At 35.3% G+C, this 23527-nt stretch overlaps 1 protein-coding gene across 1 annotated transcript in view; it reads left to right on the forward strand.

Annotated features, from left to right (window-relative positions):
• Positions 1–23527, forward strand: part of GRIK2 (glutamate ionotropic receptor kainate type subunit 2) — a 416129-nt gene that overhangs the window by 301197 nt on the left and 91405 nt on the right. The window contains exons 13-14 of the mRNA XM_055811207.1: positions 14050–14168; positions 18050–18267. Of these exons, the coding sequence (XP_055667182.1) occupies positions 14050–14168; positions 18050–18267 (337 nt within the window). The remainder of the gene's footprint in view (positions 1–14049; positions 14169–18049; positions 18268–23527) is intronic.

Raw genomic sequence — 23527 nt, forward strand, 5'->3', positions numbered from 1 at the left:
TTTCACTGGTAGGTACCAGGCAGGAGTGACTGTTTATATAATGCATTGTTATTAAAAAGGTAAGCCTTGATTCATTGTGAATCAGTCCTCACTTCAGCCCTCTGATGGGGATAATGACAAGCTTCTGTCAGTGGGTATGGTACCGTAAGCAAAACCAGTTCATTAACACACATGGAAATGTAAGACACAGAGTGGGCTTTTTATGTAGAGACAGTAGCAGGAATACCTGATGAAACCTTTTCTGGACTTCCATAAGCATTCATTAAGCTATTATATTTCCATCACACAGATCTAATACTTCCTCTGTTTGAATCTCAGAACCCCAGTGGGACAGGGAGCCTGTAGAGCTCTGTTATGGTGTTCAGGTCTATAGCATACCCCTACTACACGTTCTCTAGTATGTTCGCCTGCTAATTGAACTAACGATATCATGTGCAAACTTTTATATGTAAAATGTATACGTAATTTTTTTTTTTTTCAGCATGAAGTACAAATAATCAGAAGAGAGTCCTGGAAGAAATGGTTAATTCCTTCTACTCTTTCAGTCTTCTCTTCCCTTGCCAGGTTCAACTGGAAAATTAATTGAATACTGGTAGTCTTAACTATTTCTGGTTTTAGTATTGGTTTCTTTACTATGACAGAATGGATATTTTTTTTAAGACAATATGAATTGAATCAGGTATAAGAATAGTCATTAGAAATATGTTACTTTTTTCAGATAGAATGAAGAATAAATTAATTCTGAATATCCAATTATCCTCTTTATCTCCTTTGATCAAACTGAAGTGTTGCAATATAGAAACAGCATTGACAAACTGAGATTAGAGCAAAATCCTAGCATAGAAGATGAGAGTTTGCTGCCTATTTTAATAGAAATAATTATAAATAAGAGATTTTATAACACTTTTGTACCAGAACACAGCATGTCTGGAATTTTATCCCTGGTGCCAAATTAAAAAGAATTAAAGGAGAAAAACAATGTCCCACAGTATTCTTCACTGATGAGTATTGATAGAACCTGAATTATAGCATAACATATTATATTGTATGTATAGGTAAGCACAGATTTATTGCAGAAAGATGTATTAATTCCTACATTAGGAGCACTCCATTTGGTGCATATTTTTGGACATATGATGCAAAAGTATGTCCATAGCTACACTGCCTTATCCCCTTACTCCTTCTGAGATCAGGCTTGTAACTAAATAAACTTTTACACCTGTTCAAGTCACAAGCAGAAAAATATATGATTAGCTTTATGGTTTTACCATGCTGTTATATAAAAGACTAATTTCATTTTGCTACTGTCCACTTTTCACATTTAAATGGAATAGTTGCTTTTTCTACTAAAAATATCAAAATATTCAGTACTTCTTCTCACCCCCAAACAGGGGAGGCCAAACTTTATTGCTAAGTGTGAAATAAACGTATTAGCACACTTTCTTGCAATTCAACTTCCATAAATTTGAGTTTGGTCTTTGTAGTTACAGATAGGACACTGTGTAATGCCTTCTTTTTCTCCCAGAAGGCAAAAGACCTGTAAAGGTTTTCTCCCTCTGGCAAGCACATTTTTAAATAGTTCAGCTGTTAATTAATATACCAAAACCAGCAGCAATGATGCAACACAGTGCTACCGAGCCCAGGGAGTGGAGGCTCTATAAAATGTATAATATCAGTTTATAAGCTCTGAAGATAAGCAAGTCAATCACCTGTCAAATATGAACCTTTAGGAAACTGGGTGGGGTTTTTTTCCCCTCCACGATATAACTTTGGGCCTGCAAATCTGCTGAAGATGTTTAAATCAAAAGCAATCACATGTGCTACTCAATACTGGGAAAGAAGAGCTCTAAGGAAATTCAAGTACTGCAGGCATAGTTTAGGGTGATCATTAACATTTTTGTTAAGAGTTGGTATTGGTCAATAAAGACACACTGTGATACAGGAGCATATACCTCCTGTCTTTTAAGTAAAAAGTAAAGAGTTCTTGACAAACAACGATCCTTAGAGATTCTTTTGTATTTATTGTAACGTGAACCAAACAAGAAATTGTGCTCTGTCTAGTTTATGAGTGGATAAAGCAGAAAACAATTGTGCAATCTTAGTACCTTAACTAAAAACTGCTGCGAAGAGGAAGCTCTATTACATGATGTACAACAGCGCTATTAAATAAGAAAGGAAATTTTAGGTACTTTGAGCAACACTGAAACCTATAGTCTTGAGTTAAGCTCTGAAGCGAATGTGTTTAAAGGGAACACAGACACCAAAATGTCTCATTCTAGGATCTAAAATGAACTGTAAGTGGCCTGAACAAATATAAAGGAAATACAGGGAGCAAAGCTGTGTCTGAAAACACCCTCCTGCTATAATTTTTTCTACCCTTTATGGCTGTCTTCACACTGTAATCATAAACTAGTAAGGCTTAATTTTGACTTAGAAAAAGTAATCACCTATATTTTAGCTCTCCTCAAATGTATTATTGTTCATGACATAATTTACAATTTATTGACCAGACTGTCCAGGAATCATCAGTGATGCAAATTTTTAGTGGGAAATGTGCCATAGCAGAACATTTCTAGAAAATGTGATGGTTTTTCTGAAAGTTTCATATTCTTATTAGACTTTCTGTTCAAAATAAGTCAATAGAAGGAGAAAAAGGTGCCCCTTGAAAGTGCATATGTTTTTTTCCTGTTTATGTCAGTTACTGAAGAAAAACAAGGACTTGAATTTGGACTTTTTCCATTCTCTGGTAAATTCCAAGAATGCCATAGAGATTTAAGTCATTTACCTAAGTACTTTATCTCTGATTGTGGGCAGAAGTAGATGTCTGCAGAAGAGTTAAAAGCATAAGGAAGTGTATAGCAGTACTTCTTTCAAGTACACTCACACAAACACAACAGGTTTTTTTCTTCAATAAAATTTTTATTTTCTTGACGTGGTAAAGATTTCTTTGAAAACCTGAAAAGTACCATAGGCTGAGGAAGATGTTTCTCACCTAGTTAAATACGCTACAGACTTCACAAAGTAAATAAGACATGGTTTCTGCCTGGGGAAGCATGCAAATCCAATTTTAGACATGACAGAACAAGTGAGCACAACAGATAGTGGGGGAGGGGGGGAGCTGAAGAGGGTCTCACTAAGAAGTTTACATAGTTACTTATCTTGATACTATCACTGTTTCATTTTTATATAACATTTCTAAAGATTCTGTAAATATTCCAGAAGTAGCTGGAGCGGCAGCAGAAAGAAAACAGGGAGAAACGTGTGTAAGACTTAGAAGAAGTGAAAGAGGTGATGAAGGTAATCAGTTCTGTATAGAAAATTATGGTCTGCATTTGTGTACAGACTTTGTTTCTCTATGCAACCTTCAAACCATCAAAACATTCAGACAATAACTAGTCTCAGGTCATCTATGTGGAGGCCCTTACATTTTAGACTTTCTCTTTTGCTAGGTATCTAAACATAGCTCTGATGGATAGTTCCAGAACAACTTTGTTAGTACACATATAAGCCTTATTGTAGTTCATGGATGGCACATTGGAAGGTCCTTTGTGCTGTGTGAGGGCAGGTGCTCAAACCATTGACCAGAATTCATACCTCATCTCCCATTAGAGGAAGTAAGCCGATTCTATGTTGTGGAGGGTTAACCTTGGTTAAGGGCCAGATGCCCACTCAGACTCTTGATTGCTTCCCTTTGTAGCAGGACAAGGGGAGAAAATAAGATGAGAAAGCTCATGGGTCGAGATCAAGGCAGGAAGATTGGTTACCAGTTACTGTCTTGGGCTGAAATAGATTCAAAATGTGAGACAAAAAGACAAACACTGAGACACATTTCCTCCTCCCTTTCCCAAGCTCAGCTTCACTTCTTTACTCCAGATTTCTCTACCTACCCTTAAGCAGTTAAGGGAGCATGGAGGGCAGTTTGTGGTCCACATAGTGTTTTCTCTTTATCTTCTTCCCGCTCGCACTTTTCCTTTGCTCCAACATGAGCTTTGTCATAGGCTGCACTTATACAGGAAAAAAGTCTGCTGCACTGTGGTTCTCTCCATGGTTTGCAGGGGAATGTGCTCTGGTGCCAGAAGCACCTCCTCCCCTCCTCCTTCTCTCACCTTGGTGTTCCTTCTGCTGTTTCTCACTTTTTTCTTCCTTCTCCTCTTTTTCTGCCTGGCATTTTTTTGCGCTTTCTCAAACACACTTTCCCAGACGTGCCACTATCTTGGCTGAGGGGCTCTGCTGTGTCCTCCAGTGGGTCTGCTGGAGTCAGCTGGAACCAGCTGTGTCCAGCACAGGGCAGACCCTGGCCTCTTCTCACAGAGGCCACACATGCAGCTGCCTCCCAGTCCAGGTATTAAATCCTTGCCATGTATACCCATTACACATTTTCTTTTTAATTTTTTTTTTCTTTTTTCTTTCTTTTTTTTCCCTCTTTCCCCCCTTTCCCTCTGCCTTACCCACTTTTTATATGTCTTATATGTCTTATATGTCTGCTGGCCAAGGTTCAGTAGATGGACTTCCATCCTAGGTTTTCACCTTTAAGAGAGGTGCCCTCCTGGACGTTAGGAACACTGAGTTTAAAACTGCTCAAGCTGAGTTGGGCATGGAATCCAAAAGTCTCAACTGGCTGTTTTAGTCACTACATATGTTTGAAAAATTTTTCTCTTGTTAGGCACAGGACTTAGTAGAAGGCTTAGCACTGTGAATCAGATGCACATACTATGCCTCCCTGGACAGGGCAGCTGATGAGGAAGTTCAGTCCCCTGGTCCTAAACATTTTCTGTTCTATGGTTGCAGGCCTGTGACAGTCACCCTTCAAGATGAGCTGGGAAATCTTGAGAAAAAGATATGAAAGTCCAGGGTGCTCCTGAAAGCAGAATAAGATTAAGTTGTCAGAAGTGTTTAGGCCAGATGTAGGGCCAGGACTTCAACAGTTCAGAGGGATTTGGCTGTTAGACATTATTATGGCGTTTGGATGTTCTTTTGTTGCTTTTCTTTGCACTGTAGATCTGTAGTTGCTGAAATTAATCTTGGCTTAGCAGGACAAACCATGGGGTTTCCTTCTTTCATTGCCCTACTGTCAGTAGTACCAAAACAACAAATATAAATATAGAAAAAAGGAAAAAGAGGGGAGGGAGAGAGAGAGAGAGAGAGAGAGGGAGAGAGAGAGGAAGAGAGAGCATGACCAAGAACCTAGAAGAGGTGATAAAGTAGCAGTCAACCAGCCAGTGAAACTGTATTGCCGTATCTCTGGCTGCACAGGGTCCTTCCAGTTCTTGCCTACCAAAGACAGGAATGTCTAAGAAGATTCAGGAATGCATAGGGTGTGAGATTGATGTTTGCTCTACATCTCTGCTGTCTCTGCTGAGATAACTTTGGCTTCAGCCATTCTCCCTTTCCCTGCTGTCTCCTGGCCTCATCCTTATTTTCAAATAACAGTGGAATTAGTACCACTTAAGTTCACTTTGTGTTGTATAAATAGTTCTTTTTAGTTGTTTTGAATCCTCAACTCTGATTTCTAAACTAAGGCTGAGTAAATAATTTATTTATTGCCTTGCTAATGTTCCTTCACTTACTAAGGCTGCTCTAGAAATCAGATAGTCTGACTCCTTGCCAACTCATATTCCCTCTCCATTCAGGAAATCTTCATTAGGGACGTGTTATTTTTCTTCTTTTTCTAATGGGATATTTGGGCCTCACTTGCAGGCAAACTGTAGAGAACTGCTGAGTTGGTTGTACCCACCCCTAGGCTTTCTTCCCCTGTCATTTTAACTTTTTGTCTCCTCTGCTATGAATAACACTGTCTTCCGGGTTCATCTGCTACAATAATACTGTTGGGTAACATTGTGCAGTTTGGATCAACATCACTTTCTGTTCTCCTAAACTATCAATGTAATATTTCTAAGCTCTTTGTAGTCCTTTGCCCTCCTTAGCATTCATAAAATCCTCCAAAGTACTTCCCTCTATGTTTTAATTAGTTGTGTTGCTTATACCTTCTTCCAGATTGTTAATAAAATTGTTTATTAAAATTTACTTAAAACTAACCTAGGAGCAACTCTTTGGACATCTCCCCTACTATAGATTACTTGAGATATCTCAGAACTGTTTAGTCCGAGAAGATTTGTTTTTCAAGACTTCAATACATTTAGCAGAAGTCAGGATACGTTGTCTGTGGGAGAAGTCTACAATCAATGTGAAGTTCACATACATTAAAAGATAGTAATTGAAAATAAGTTTTCGCCAGGGTATTTGCTGACATCTAACATCTAAATTTATTCACATTTCTTCTACTAAAGAAATGGGTGGACTAGTGTTTCGGAAGTTCAAAAATTATTTAAGGACTGAAACCAATACATTTATTAAAATCAAGCAATAAGAACTTTACTAGTGCTGCAAAAATAAGGTTGTATATATATCTTTGACCTCTATTTCTAGTATATAATAAACTTTAATTACAACTGTGATATGCTCTTTAATACTGTCATGAATGCTAATAAAACCTTGATCCACATCTGTAGAAATGTTTCAGTTATTATATACTATATATTAATTAACTCATAACAGTCTAAGAAATTTTTAATAATTTTGACATCTTGAATTTATCTTTCTTCAGTGTATGACATCAAGTGGAATGGTACTAAATACCTAAGCACATTACAATTAAAAGAAAGATTCTCTTTGTGTTCAGCAGATTTGAGAATAGATCCATACTTGGTATAAGTTTTACAGTGGGTTTTTTTATGAAGCAGAACAGCCATTCTTAGTTTTGATTCAGATTTAAGCTGTGACCAACCTGCACATCTCTGTAGCTCCCAAGGGTACATTTTTTTGGATTTAACCACAAGGCTAGTAGCTAATACAGCAGTAAAAGTAGATAGCTTCCAAAAATCATCATGTATCCACTTTTGTTGGATGATATTATTCCTGTATGGTTCATGTTGCTTACAGCAGAAGTTTACTGTACAGTTTTTATGTTGCTTGCTTGTAAGTTACTTGAGTGTTTAGTTTTTGAATATTAACCAGGAAGCTAAAATTGTAGAAAAATGGGACAGGATATTTTCATTCAAATACTGAAGATTTTGGTCCTGACCCAGCAGTAACTGACATATTTGTATTTAATCCCTGACTCAATTGGATTTAACAGGATCCTATTAAGGTTTAAAATTAATAGCGCCTGTGAGCCATTTAAAGGGATGGGGTAGAGCTACAGAACCCACTTCTGTGAAGACAGTACACAACTTGCACATGAATCTTGTGCCTTTCTAGACTTCGGATTGATCACTATCCTCTAAGTTTAGAAACCTTAAAGTTAGTCTTTTAGGTATCTAAAAAGTCAGTCATGTTAAGTTCCATTTATAGGCAGTGGAGAGGTGATGGTGATTCAATGCAATTATTTTAGATGGGCTGGTGTTGTATATAAAAGAAGTGTTGAATGAGTAGTTCTTGTCAAGGGAGCAGCAAAAGCAGAGTGGCTCCACAAGGGAAGATGATGTGGAAGATGATCACAGTACAGGCAGGGCAATTACTGCACTGACAAGGGTATTTGAGCAGGGCAGGGGTGCTGGCAATAATAGGCTGTGTTCACAGCTCAGCAATCATCAGATAAGGTGAGGTAATGAGTCAGGTCTGACATCCAAGCAGCCAAATGAAAATCTTGTTTTTTTCTAAAAGGCATAGTTTAGAAAAAAGAAACACAGGCTTTAATAAAGCGAAGAAGAAGCATGTTTTATTGTTGAATAGGTTAATACATTATGATAAAGCATCCATCTAATATCCTGGATATTCTTGAAAAAGTTTAAAAATATTATAATTTATCTGTCAGTTCTGATGCAATAAGATGTGGATTGAGGGTGTAGTCCTGTACAGAAGCCCTGAATAACAATGTCTAGAATAATTATTCTTACTCTTTGCTCTGGTGAATGGGAGAATGTGTAATTTGCTAGAGCTAAGAGTATCACATGAACGTCTTGATACTTTGTTGTGTTCAGAAATATCCATATTGAATCAGTATGCTTAGCAGTTCATGAAGAAGATGGGATAAGATTATTTTCATTTTTCAAATTATGCTCATTAGATGAAGGCTTACAGCTCGTGAAACCCTTGCGCTGAGGGTTTTGCAGTGAAAGTTGTCTGCCCACTTCTTGGTCTGATTGTGCAAGAGAGATGTTTGTGGCCATAGAAGTGTATCGTCATCTTTCCTTTGCATTTCTTCATAGTCCTTATCCAAATAAAAGTGAAGGAATGAAGGAACAGTATCTGAGTTAATTTGGCAGGTTTGAAATAATGACAGAATAGTGCACACTAAGTGTGTGCTGTATCTGTGACATATATTGCTGAGCTATGAGGGGTATGTTGGTTTACATGTCATTCTCTAAATAATATTTTTGTAGCTCTATTTTCTCCTAATGGATTTACACGTTCATTTTCAAAAACACAGTAGCAGCATAGTCTGAAATGAATGTAATTAATTTAAATTACGTTCTGAAAATAATGTAATTTAAATAAATTAAACCCAGCTACCAGTAAGTAATCTTATTAGTCCTTTAAGTCATATTTGCCCCTTACTTCTATACAGTCAGTATTCCCTTCCCTTCCCCTGACCAAAATTATTCATAATTCCATGAATATAGGGAAGTATTCCACCTGACTGCATCAGACCAGGAATTAAATTTCTTGCATTTGATTTTTGTCTTGTAATTTCAAACTGTTCTGTAGAATATAAATTTTTCTTAGCCTTTCCATAGTCATTATGTGACTCCTGTTTGGGGCAGAATGGAAGAAAGCATCATGTCTGAGATAACAATCAAATGTTCTAAATCAGTATGGATTTTTAAACAAGAATTAAACTGTAGGCACTATTATGGCAGCTGATAGCTGTCATGGATTTTTACTTAACTATTCAGTATCAACCTGCAATTTAAAGATGCTGTGTGTTTTGTTTTTTTGGTTCTTAGGAAAAAAAAGGAAAAAAAAAAAAAAGAAAAGAAAGAAATTCTGTACCTCTTCCTACCCTAAAAAAGAGATATTGTTTTATATTTTTGGTGAAAGTTCCCTGTAGGAATTTAACAGGTAACGTGTTGAATATGATTTAATGATACTGACACTATACACCTGTTTTGCAAATATCTGAAAATAATACAGAAAACTAAAATGATGTGTAAGTATTAATAACGAGGCCAATCAGTCTTTACTCCACAAGGACTAAGTATGGGCCCAACTGATATAAATTCAGTTCTGTATAATACTCCTGGACAACCATGTGTTGGTATAATGTAAGAACAATTGCAAATACTTCTCCACTAATCCATTTTTCTTCCCTCTAAATTGCAGCTTTTGTGTTTTCTTCTCTTTTTAATGTTATATTACTCTCCAGAAAATAGAGCTTAAATTAAAAACGTCTCTAATTCCACATGTTGAATGTACTAAGCTTGTCTATTAATTTGCTTGCAAAACGAAATACTATGGAAGAGAAACTGATAGGTTTTTGAGTTGAGGATTACTGAAACGGGTGGAGCATATACTTTTATACATATGTATGCTCCACCCGTTTCAGTAATCCTCAACTCAAAAACCTATCATCAGTTTCTCTTCCATAGTATTTCGTTTTGAAAGCAAATATACATATGCTTTTATACAATATATGTATAAAATTAGTTTGTATAGAACATGCTAGACCACATCTTTTGTGAAAGCAACTGAAAGCAGCACTCGGTGTGTGACAGGATGTACTGCACGGAGTATAGTATGCGAGCCCAAAATCTTGTATCTACAATCACATTTGAGGTCATCTAGACTGAGCTCTGTGGCTGTCTATGAGACTGTATCTTTATTTACCAACAAAAACTGTAGAAACATCTCTAATTTATCTAGCACTAGTCATGTGTCTCTTCCTGAGTTTGTCTCAAACTACTGACACTGGATAGGAGGAGTGGGTGCCTGCAGGTCAAGAATTAAGGAAAAGAATCTTGTATTGTCATGGCAAGAAGACTTCCTGTACCCAGAGTGTGCAAAACCAAGCTCCTAAATAAAAAGGGAGGCTGAGACGCTAGTGGTAGAGTACTGTTGATACCATACCAGGTCCTTAAGCCAAACAGGCCCAAGACGGACTGCTATAGAGTCTAGAAGTTATCTTCTAGATACTGCATACATTCTCAGTGTAGACAATTGGAAAGTTTATGCCTGAGCAGGTAACTTTTTGTGATGCTGCCAGTATAGATCTTGCCTTAGAAGACTAACGGAATTTTGTATTGAACTGAACTTTCTAGAATCTCAAAGGTGGAATCCTGAGATATTTTCCACTTCTACAGGATATAGAAAAGCAGCTTTGCTAAAGCTGGTGTCCTTTGTGTGCATTGCAACATAAAGGGCACTGAGAGTTTCCACAAGCAGATAGCATAGTATGAAGTATAGTCAGTCTTCATTTACACTGTTCACTTGTGACTCTATGTAGCTATGCAGAACATGATATGGTATTCCTTCTCATGAAACATTATTATCATTTCTGTTCTTCCCATGCACTACACTGAAAAATCCAGTATCTGATTAGAGAATTATCTGAGCAGGTTTTTCAAAAAAACTATTCTTGTTTTTTAAATATTCACTATTATTTTTACCTGCAGGCCTGTAAGAGCAAGGCTCCATTATTCCAAACACTGTAGGAATACAGAGCTTAAATAAATTGTATTCTGTCTCAAGTAATTTGCAAATGAAATTATGCAATTCTGAAGTAAGTCTTCTGTCTGCTCATTTGGCATAGTAATTTTGATTTCTAATATCATGGAATGTCCCTAAAGTAGAATCATACCTGGCACAAATCTTCCCTTTCCTGTGGACTGCTAAGATTGCTGACTTCTAAACATTACGTGTACTAGCCAATAGTTTTGGAAGAGTAATTGCAACTTTTCAGTGGGTAGCAGCAAAGAGGAAAAGCAGAGCACAGGTTTTGTAAAGCTCATTTAAAGCCTATTCTATAAATATTTCAAACACATGGAAGGTGTTAGAGATTAAATAAGTTGTATCTGAAATGTTGGAATAAACACTAACAGAGATGGCTAAATGGGAAAAGTACCTGTTACCAATTATTAGGGAGACCAATCTTCAAAATTGCATCAGCTCACTTGAGTACTGAAGTTTCCTTTTTGTTTTATACTTGTCTTGATTGAGCTAGAGTGCTCTGCATTTAAATAGTAGGAGCGTAGTCAGTTAATCAAGGAAAGCCATTATTCCCATAATAGCATTTATTATACCACATTTAAATACTGTGAGCAATTCTAGGCCCCCCAGTACTTGAATAAACTAGAGCAAGGGTCACCAAGCTGCTTGGAGTCTGGGGTACAAGACATGTGCAGATGCTGGGGGAGCTCGGCTTTTTTAGCATTGGGCAGGAGGAGTTTTCCTACTAGGCACTTTCTAGTAAGAGCAGCTGATACAAAAAAATGGGTTCAGGCTCTTTCCAAAGCTACATAGTGTTTTGTACTTTGAAACAATAGAGATTCCAGCATCACTTAAAGAAAAACAGTAAGCCAGGAACATGTTGCCCAGAGAAGCTGTGGAATTTTTATCTTTGAAGGTTTTTGAGACCTGATTGGACATCCTCCGGTTCTGAATTAGTGGTTGACATTACCCTGAGCAGGATGCTGGATTATATGACCTCCTGAGTGAGCCTGAATGTATTCTATAACTCTTGGATTTACAAGTATTTATTGCAATGGGTTAAACTGCATAGAACTTGTACACATATGTAGTACCTACAAAAAATTAATTACATGATCTGTTGCTTAAGATTCTTACATCAGACAACCTAATAGCAGACATTAAAATAAGGTGGGATAATATTTATCCATAATAGACCAGTTCTATTTTCCTTACTTTCTTTTCTCTTATTTTTTCTTATGCATTTTTAAACACTCATCAGTACCCATTAAAAAAAAAAAAAAAAAAGACATTTTATCAACTATGTTATGGACTAAAAAATAAAAAGTAGGGAACTTTAAAACTATGGGGTGTAACCCAATCCTAGATGTCCAGAACTCAGATTGTACTCTTTCTTTTTCTTAAAACCAGCTCCTGTGTCAGGTTGTTTCTTCTTTTCTTTGCAAATATGGACCATTTTTCTGCTCTTCATAACAATATCAAAATAATTAAATGAGATATCAGAACAAAACTTGAAAGTTATCAATGTACATTTTAGATTGTTCAATAAAATTTCAGCTGCTAAAAATAACATTTGCAGAATATATTTATGTTACTAAAATATGTTTGCTTTATCTAGCAAACATTTTCCTCACAAGAACAAGATATTTTCCAATTTCATCTTCAAATATCTCTAGTAGCAAAAGAATATAAAAATGTGTTTCACTTTTATTGAGCTCTTGGTTGTTTCCAAGTTTTGTTGGTTTGACGACAAAATGACGTGAAAGATACTTATCTTTTTAATGAGACAGTAAACTTCTGATCTAGTTTTACTACAAAGTAATAGAAGAATTCAAGTCACAATGTTTAATTAGAACTAAATCAACTTTTTTGAACAGCATGTCAGTATTACTTTGGAGAATGAAATGAAACATTTCTTTGTCAAGTACAGACTTCTAAGGTGAGAGGTGGTTTAACATTACATTAAGAGCATAAAAGTGCAAGATTTGTTTTTCTGAATCTTAAAGTGTTTGAAATATTATTGTGAAGAGAATTGCATATTCTGAAGTGACAGATACATTATTCACATAGCTTTGATTATATGATAGATTACAAAAAACTTCTTTCATAAAGGTTGCCTATCCCAGGGTTTTTAACAGAGTGGCTTTAATGATTTGAGAAATTAGGAAAATACACTATTATTGATTTAGCAATTAAACTCTGTAATATATTTATTAATTTTGCTGGTTCCCTTCTACTGTGCTGCAGTGATTTTTGTGTTGGTTTTTTTTTTTTCCTCAAATATGTTATATACATTCATTAACTTGTATTCACAAAGATTTAAAGACAAGACTTAAGCATAAAATAGAAGTCCCTATCAAGAGTGTGTCTCCAAGGCCAGGCATGATCATTAAACCTCTTAATTAATTAGAAGAATCCTGCACATTGGAATTAAAATTTAAAGCTGTACAAAGATATAACGAGGAAGAGAAAGAACTACAAATCTTTGTTTCTGAATGGAATCGTAACAAAGAACAATTTACCTAGACATGTTTGCTTGTTTTAGCTATACTTGATAAAATAATATTTTGATATGAACCTATCATAATACACAGCAATGTCAAAGTCATGAGTTAAAATGGATTGAATATATATAATCTGCTTGTAATCTATTGCTAGACTCGGTTAGACATCATTCTATCATTGTTCTATCTATTTTTGAAATAATTAACTTCTCTATTTTATTTTTTTTTTTTAATTTAATTTCTTTTCTCAGAGCCTGGCCCTGCAAGGTGCTTTTGAGTGTCCCCAGCTTCTTTTGGAAAGCCTTTCCAGGGATGCTGTTGTGCACCTCACAGGACAGGATGCAATTCCTTTAATTTGCTATAATATTTTTTGTGTGCATTACAGAGTTTAGTCCCTTTTGGTGATTAATGATGCCACTTTTACCACCAACTATTTATTTTCTGTTAGATTCATTATTTGTAATTTTACTGAGGAAACACTTTTGCCTTAATGTGTAATTTATTTTCTTTCTGCTTAATTACTGTGATTTAACATAGAATTTCTTTCAAGATGCAAAATGCTGACACAATGGTTATAAGGACATAATCGTAAATGCCAAAAAGTGCTCATAATTCTAGAAGAATAAGTGCTTTGATGTTTACAGGTGGCACTCAGAACCTTTCAGAGCCAATCTATATACACCTTTATTATTATCAGTAGTAGTAAAGAATGTGAATCTTCAGTATTGCTTTATCTTTTAATATTGCTGTTAAATATAATGCAGTCATACTATAAAAACTTCCAATCACTATTTTCTTTATAACCTTTCTTGTTTTTCTTTTTCTTTTGCAGCATATTTGCTGGATAGACTTTCTCCTGGCTGCATTTTAAATCTGTTCTTTTTTCTGTCAATTACCACAGGTTTAGTCCCTATGAGTGGTATAATCCACACCCTTGCAACCCTGACTCAGACGTGGTGGAAAACAATTTTACCTTGCTAAATAGTTTCTGGTTTGGAGTTGGAGCTCTCATGCAGCAAGGTATACGATTCAGTCTGCTCTTTCTCTTGGGTGCCATGTCCCACTTTTTGCTGGGGGTAACAGCTCTCTGGTGCAAGTCACTTGCATGGGTGCCTCTGTGCATGTAACCATAAACCAGCTTTTTTTTATGTTTATGTACCCAGGCATTCTCAAACTCCGCCTTAGGAATAGGTCCGAAGATTGATAAACTTTTCTAAGCTTAAAAGTACAGCATAACTATGTAATTTCTTTCCTAAACAGAATATGGTGCATTACTGCATAGGTAAAAAAGCTAATCAGTCCATAATCTAACAAACCTTCATTTAAATAACCTAAAAAAATACATCTTTGTCAGGCAAGAATATAATGTAAATGTCTCTCACCTGTTTAATATTGATCTAGAAATCTTTCAATAATAGACATATTTTATCTAGTAGTTAGTACCTGCAAACTAAAATGTTAATATAGGAGATTTGACTGTTTCCAGCCACATTCTGTATTTTTTAAAATCACAATGATCATTCTTAGAGATTTAAATAAACAGTCTGTGTTATACAATGCATGCACTGAGAAATTGGTGCCATTGCTGAGAATGAAAATGGCAACTGTATAGTTATATTGCTCAGATTATAACCAACAACCAGTTTTAACCAGCACTGTCTTAGTAAAATGCTTAAGTTAAGATACATTCTTTAAAATTTATATTTTCCTTTCAATATTCCTTTAATATTTAAAGTATACCAAAGATATAGATCCATAAACATATATCACCATTTTATTATCGTTTTCCATAAGAATTTGAACAGTGCCACATAATTTCAGACACATTTGTATAGCACAAATTCAGCTTTTTGTTCTGACATTTCACTGGGCAGTATAGCATAAGAAATATTGTTGGTTCTGCTAAAGAACCAGCAAAAGGGATGACTATTCTTTCTGAAAAAATAACCAATGCATATCACAAAAAAATAATGGAAAATGCTGACAGGAACTAGTGCAAGCTGGTAAACTTGTTTGGTGGATGTACCTGAGCAATTGTTTTTAAAACTTCCCATTATAAGTTCACCATCTATAAATAAATCCTGGTGTTAAGTCACCGAACGAATTCAGGAAGTTCTTCTGTAACTGTAACAAATGTTCTATCATGTATCAGGTCTGCAGGCTTAACAAGTCTCTAAGCTCTCAGCAAAAAGTGTACAATGCTTATGAAAACATGAATTAATAGGTAAAAATGAATCAAGATTCCAAATCAGAAAGAAAAATACACCTATATTTTTCCAAGTATGTAGTATCAACTAGATCGATTACCAATATACATTTTAAGAAATTGTATAGTCAAAGCACAACTCCTAAATATAGTTTTTTTAAGATAATGGTTGCTTTCAAAGCATCTACCAAAAAATGGATATTGAATGAAACAAGGTATTATGAATTCCATTCCAAGTTCTCAGGATTGTCAGAATCACTATGAATGCTGAGTTTTATACCTTATGTGGCTGTATACTTCTTTATGTTTCTGGAGGAGGGCAAAAAAGCAATTTAGGGTTTTGCATCATATGAAAAAGGTACTTTAGTCCCTATCATCTAAACATTTATTGATAATCAAAATAGGAAAAAGAGAAAGGCATTAATTTTAAAAGAGATCTTTGGAGGTTAATCGTTTTCCATGAAGGAAGACTAGTTTTTCAGAATTAAGGCTGACCCTATGTCCTTGCCTTGCATTGTTTTGCCTTTGACTCAGCGCATCTTTTAATAAGCTTTCAAAAGCACCAATTTTAGGATGAAGTATCAGTCTTGTTTTGATAATTGCTTTTAAAAAAAATTTCTCAGGAGCCTAAAGTCATCTGAAAGGAGGCTTTTACACAAGCATGGAAGTTCTCACCTAACTGCAATAACTCTCCATTAGAAACAATGTACTGCCACGTGGGCCATACTCACATTAACCTGTTAAGCGTTGCTTCTTTACGAAACATTTGCTTAGTGCTGGAGGATACATGATAGAGGGAACTCATACATGTCTTGCTGACACCCCTCGCTCCCAGGAAACTGTGGGATATAGTGCTGGACATGACGTTACCTTGGGTACATGACAGTCAGCCCCTAACCAGGCTCTGTTTCATGGGCCTAGGTGGCACTCGGTTTCAGCCTGTGGTAAGGTATGAACTTGTGGTAATTGGGGCAACTGCGGCAAATGTTTCCATTCTTCTTTTCTTCCCAGTCCTATCTAACTTTACTGGTGTTGGTTTTTAAATGGAATGAAAGCAATTAAAAGTTGGTGATGGTGGGCTTTTTGGGAAATCTGTTAGTGTTATGGTGTCTAAGTGTCTGACTAACAGGGCCCAGGAGCAACTACATCAGAAAGGTACTTTTCTACTTTTTTCCTTGCAGAATTCTAGGCAGAGTCTGGCGCTGGAGTTGGCTGTCATGTCCAAGTCTGTCAGCTTTTTTTGTTTGAAACAGCAAGGGTAAGATGAACTGCAGGGTAAGATGGGCTGTTTTTGAATACAATAGTCCAGTTATGATACCACTTCTTTTTTCATTTTCTTTGGTTTTCTTCCTTCTCCCCTGCCCCTCCTTTCTGTTCTTTTTTTGGCATTGACACTCGAAGTTTGGCATAATCTTTCATTTATATGAAGATGTGTTACCTTGCTGGACCAGTTCCTTAAATAATTCAATATAAACAGTAAAATTTAACAGGAATAAAATAGTCCATCTTGCCTTCATTCCATTTTACCCAGGAGATTTAAAAGCAAGCATAGTGACCAATTCACAAAAAGTGATTGTTTTGGTACAATGATGTAGTGGATATGGTAAAACTGTTTCTTTGAAAACAAGTTTCCAGATATTTCTAAAAAGTCTTACATGAAGTTCTTAACAATGAAACTTGAAGTTATCCAACATTCTAATGATTCAACATCATTAGAAATTTCATTCCATTCAATTATAACATTATGGAAAAAATTCCATACATGATCATTTATAATAAATATTTGTGGTTATAAATTACATTAAATTTTATATTTTCCTGGTTTTAGTAATTAGGCACAAGAGGAGTTTGTGCAGTTCAATTTGTCTGATTAGACTCCAAATTAGAATTAATAATTATGCAAATTACCATACAGTGTCTGTCTCCCCCTCCATTTTTTAGTGCCATGAGCAGGCAACTCCAGCAATGCATTATAATCTATCTTTATCTAGTTTATGCATAGTGGTCTAATATTTTCATTGCTGCTATATCGAATTAAGTGTGTGGCATAGCCACCCATATTTATCTGAAATTGTGGAGCTAACTATAGAGATGGGAGATGTTCTTTTTTTTATCTAAGCAGTCAATATACAACCCTTTACAGCAATACAAATGCCAAAAGTCAAAAGCATATTTCTAATACATTCCAGATTTTGTATTTCAGATATGAAATACTTTATTTCATATCTGTTTATTTCTTCAAGAGTTTATTTTTGACTCATGAGCTTTTACAAAATATTTAAATATTTATTTAGTGCCTTGAAGATAGAGAACTGTAGAAGTGTTTCAATATTACTATTATACTTAGAGTCTTACTCCAGCCAGGATTTTTTGTGGAAAGCCAATTCAAGTAACTCGTTTTTCACATTGATGTATATACATAAATATATTTATAAATTTTAAAGACACGCTGATCACTGAATCTCCCATTACTATCTTCTAATTCCCACAGCTCCAGAAAGATGTCTTTATAAGTGTAATCAGTTCTTATTTTTCATTTCAGTTTTGTGTGTTTGTAAAAGCAGTACACGTAAGCCTGTAGCTTAAAGATTTTTTTGCACAGTGATTCCGTCTCCCCACTGTGGCAAAAAGTGCTGAACACTTATTGATTGTTTTCTGTGCATTGGTTTCACCTTTCTCCCCTGGTTTTCGTTAGGTTCTGAGCTCATGCCCAAAGCCCTCTCCACCAGGATAGTGGGAGGCATTTGGTGGTTTTTCACACTTATCATCATTTCTTCGTACACTGCTAACCTAGCCGCCTTTCTGACAGTGGAACGTATGGAATCCCCTATTGATTCTGCTGATGATTTGGCCAAGCAGACAAAGATAGAGTATGGAGCAGTTGAAGATGGAGCAACCATGACTTTCTTCAAGGTAAGATTTATATTCTGTTTGAAAAGATGCTATATCCCAATTGTGGGGGGAAAGTTTGTGCACCTTGTTGAGAAGCAACATGTATGATTCCCACTGCTGTCAAAAGCAACTAAAAATCACTTTTTTGAGGATATGCAAGGCAGTAAAGATGTCAATGCAAAATCTCTCATGGGTAACAACAGGTAATTTCTCTGATGATTTTCACTTAAAGAATTAAATTCCTAGCAGTGAAGTAGGTGAAGAAACTTGAGCAATTTGCTCAGACGGTTGTCCTATAGCCATGTATAAGAATGAGTTTTGTCAGATTAGAGTTATGTTATCAGTTCAATAGCATTGTACTTCATTGTAGTCTTTGTTCAAGCAACGGGACTACACTAAGAATATTAGTGGCTGGACTGAGAAAAACCTTTTGGACTTTTTATTTTTTCAGAAACTTTTGAATGAAACTCGAGGTCCCTATAAAAATCTCAGATTCTTCCTGCTTTTCTGTTCCTTTTAACCTGTTATCAAGATAGTTCAATTTGAAATACAGTGAAATATGCTGCTGAATTAGAAATCTTTAGCTTCATCAAGCATTTAAGAGGGCTTAAATTAGTGAGAAATATGCATGAAGGGGAGAAAGAATGGTTTCTTCTATATCTCTTTGTGTTTGATAGCGCAGAAGTGTCTTGGATCTCCCAAAGCGAGAGGTGTTTAAAATATTTGTCTGATCTTTGGTACATTTTGTAGACTTTTAGCTAGTATATTCTGGTTTTATGAGTTATTATGCTGTCACCTAAAGCTTTGCAGTGTCTGTCTAATTGGCATTTGCAATTAGACAAACTGAGGTCCAAGGTAACTTGTAAACTGGTGCAGAAATTGAAGAATGTGTGCTCAGCTCCTCTCATTTGATTAAGAGTCTACAAAATTTATTTAGGTATTAAGGCTAAATAATGAGTATTTAATCTTTTAACATTACAGCCAATCAAAGTGTACACAGAGTTTTAATTTTTAAAAATAATTTTAGGGCTTTCAGCTTCTGCTTGGAAATAAAAATCAAATCAATATCGTGGAATGTTTTAGGCTGTTTAACTTATAGCATACATTGCGAAGGTTCTGAGTATTTTCCCCGGGATGCCTGTTGGAAACATAGCTGATGAAGTTAATAGATGTAACTAATCAACTAGAGGTCTCTTGATGTCAGAAAGTACGTGAAGCAGTTAAAAGAAACAACATAGCTTAAAGTCTGCAGTTCTTAAAAGAGTCGATTCACCTCTCAGGACATAAAGAGGTAACACAAGTTATTTCCTGTGTTACCAGAAAACACTACAGGGCTTTAATTTCATTTTTGGCTGGCAGAAAATTTTGAACTTTTTCTGATTCAGATTCAAACTGTGGACTCTAAAATATTAGAAAGCAACTTTAAATTAGCAGTGTCTTTCCTTCTGGTTTCCAGAAGCACTTTTCTCTGTGTATTAACTTTTAGTTTTCCTTCCCTGCACCCTTAATTTTCTCTGTTATTCACTCTTTTTCCTTTTTTGTATGTGCATAATCTGTGGGGTTTTTAAGTGCACAGAGACAATTTCTCTTTCTCTGGATGTTTTTGCCCTCTGCATATTAATATACTGCTCCCTTTTCTGCACAATTCTTTCTTTCTGCTCTCTTTCTTCTTCTGTTTCTATTTATCTAGATATATTTTGTGTTTATCTAGTTTATTTTATCCAGGAATTAGAGAGAGCTTACTTTATTGAAACAGCAATTGCACATCCTGCATAGAAGATTTTTGTTTGCGGTTGAAACAACTTAGACTTATGCACAACAGAGTTATGGTGTCAGTTCACATAGTTTGGTATAGTTTTGTAGTACATTAATGAGTTCTCCTTCACTATGAATAAAAAGAAGAAATCAGAACAATACACAGGATTTCTTTATTTTAAGCTGATTAGGGCAAATTAATGTTTATTCTTTTGAACAAACATATTTTCTGGGTTTTATATGCAAACCAATCATGGTTAGTAAGTGTTTTGTACACATGAAAATGCAGTGATAGTTAAGAATTTCTGTTCCAGCTAGCAATCAAATGTTTCCAAATATTTTTCTGATGTTTACTATCTTATCTAGTAGTATGTAAATTAATTTGTATTATTTACCTAATGAAATGAATCCAAACTTAAGCATTAGAAGTCACTGCAACTGTAGTTGTAGTTCAGCCAATAAGTGAAAATCATGCTGAAAATGAAAAATAAATGGAAACTATACAATCTCATTTGGTTCATTCAGTAACTTCCTGAAGTAACTTCCAGGTAGATGTTCAAGTATTCTTGGTGTAAATACTATTCACTAGAGCTACCTATGTAAGGAATACAATGGAATTAAATATATACTCCATGAAAGATAAAGCAAAACATTTGTACACAGACTATCTGTTATAGTATACTTTCTGGTAAAATTAGGTGTCTTCACCTAATGATGCCAAGTTATCAGAAAACAGAGTGCTGCTGTTCTGGTCAACATACTATATCTGTCTTTGTGTGTTTTCAAAATATATTTCTATTTTGTATAAGCAAATTGCTTCAGGAATGTAACTTCCTTAAATGAAGAAAATGAAAATGTAAGAAAATATTTTAAAGTAGGACTGTAAATGGAATTACCTTAAAACATACTACTAGAGTAGAACAGCTGATTGATGCTACTACTAAAGAATAATATAAAAAGCACTTAAAACCAGGAAACTGATAAAGGAAGACAAAAACTCTCAAAAAAGTATCTTAAGTGCCAGAAGTGACACTAACTAGATGTAGATAGTACAGAAAAGTAAGATAGTATAGAAAAGGCAAGGGTTGTGTACATTTTCTGCATTGTGTTTAAATAACCAGGATAAATACATTTTTAATTCCTTCAGAATACTTCCTGTTTTATCAGTAAGTTAAAGGAGGGTTTTATATGATATATATTATATTCTCTGATACATAGACAAGTGAATATCAACAGAAAGTAACACTGCACTATTGCATCCTGTTCTGGTGACCACACTTCAAAAATATGTTTAAAATTGGAAAGAGTTCATTAAAGGTGAATGAATGACTGTGGGTCTGGAAAAAAACATTGCAGTTAGAGGCTATAGAACATTGGTTTGTTCAATCTGCTGAAGAGAAGGTTGAGAGGTGACTTGATCATGGCCTGTAAGTGCCTTAATGGAATGAGACTTTGGCAGCAGATGACTGTTTAATCTAGCAGAAAAAGTCATAATGATACCCAGTGTTTCAAAGCTGAAGTTAGGCAAAAACAGACTAGAAATAAGGTGCATATTTTTACAAGTGAGATTAATAAACCAGTGGTACAACTTATCTAGGAGTCAGCTGAATGCATCCATCGTGTGGCCACTGTAAGAAAAATAGATACAGCATAGCCCAAACATGTTACACTTTTAATAACATGTCTACTCAATGAAATACATAGCCTTTGTTACACAGGAACTCAGATTAGATTTTAGTAGTCCCCTCCTACTTCAAATATCTATGGAAGTATGAGTTCAGGGTGTCAGTGTGGGGTGTGGGCATTGCACAAAGATTACTGAGAGGACAAATTTATCATCTGTGTGTATGCTTTTCCTTAGCTATTTTGTCTCATTCTCATGAGAGCGCATTGAGTAAAACAGTGGCATTACATTACAACAAGAACTGAAGGCACCAGATGGTTTTCTAATGTTAAATGAAATTCTCATATCTTGGTAGTAGTTATTAGTTCCAATCACAATGAGGCTCGGTAGCTACCCGTGAGACTGACAGTAATTTCTGCATCTATTATCTACATAGCGGCCCATTGAATGCTTTCTTAAAAAAACTTTGGAACCTGGCCAAAGCTGTGTGGTACTCAAACAGAAAAGGAATGTTTTTTGAAGGAGAACCTAAATGGGAATCAGACAAACTGACTGTTGGATTAAAACCTGCTAAAGTTAAAATCTTGGAGAGAACAAAGGATATATAATGAAAATGCTGCTACCCTTGTGGAGAGAACAAAGGATATATATTGAAAATGCTGCTACCCTTGTGAGTCAAACATCCCTGTAAAATAGCTTTGATAAAAAACGAAAATGTTGTCTTCAGCAGGTTATCAGGCCCTCCAGGTCATTGTATACCTTCTCATGGTTTGAGAAACATGACATTACAAATCCTTTTAGAAGCCAGAAAGTGAAGGAAATTTTCAGTGCTGTCTTCTCTTAAAATCTACTTATCTAGTCTCAGCATGGAAAGGAAGTAATTTTATGAGTCTGTTACATGTCAGATGGATCTGGTGGGCCATTTCATTGGAAACAACAAAGAAAACCTTACTATTATTCAAGAATCAGAAGGAAAGAAACATGAAAGTAAATTCTAATCCGTATCTGCTGCTAGGCTTGTAGTTTCCACTCCTGATAAGTGTTTTGGTGTTTCTCATATTGTGGAGTTTTTCTTAGTTATGAAATTCTCTTCCTTTCTCTTGGCTGCTTTTATGACTATTGATAGTTTTCAGGTTTCAGAAGCTTGTATTCCTTGCTGTTTGGAATAAGATAAAAAGCATTTATTTTTTCCATTGCCTCTGATTTCTGTGGTCTCTCAGTCTGTTTCCTAAAATCTCAATGTCTGTTTTCTTGCTGAATGACAGCTCTGAAATTGAGAACAATGTTAATTGTACCCTGTTTCTATTTGTACCACATTTCTTCATCCTCACACACAAAGAAACTACTACAGCACATATTCTTAAATGTGATCTACAATGTTTTTTCCTTTTTGTGAAGGTGTTGTGTATTTCTGTTTTTCTCATAATTTTTCATATCTGTATCTTTCAATGTCAGAATTTTTTTTCTCCTGTTTTTGTACAGTACCGTGCCCAGTGAATTTTTCTCAGTTATGGTTACTAGACATTTGCATACAAAATAGTAAAAAACAAAGTAATTTTTCATTCTTTAATAGCAGTATATTAGTGTCATTACTTCTGTATCATGAATTAAGCTCACTGTGAGAGTAGTATATTTTATACCCTTGTTTTGTTGATAACAAAGCTGAAGCACTAAAAGGGAATGTATCTTTTTCAAGTTCACTTGGTAAAAGGCAGATAGGGGACTAATTCAGGAAAGCTGACACACACCTTAGAATTATCTGATAGGCTAGTCTATTTATCATTTACATTTCCAATTTCTTTCCTTTTCTTCCTTAGGACTCATTTTTATACTCCAGCTCTACTTTTCAACAATATCTTCCATTTCTCCCCTCACTACTTTTTCACCACAAAAATCCAAGCT

The sequence above is a fragment of the Falco peregrinus genome, chromosome 7, assembly GCF_023634155.1.
Source record: "Falco peregrinus isolate bFalPer1 chromosome 7, bFalPer1.pri, whole genome shotgun sequence".
NCBI lineage: Eukaryota > Metazoa > Chordata > Aves > Falconiformes > Falconidae > Falco > Falco peregrinus.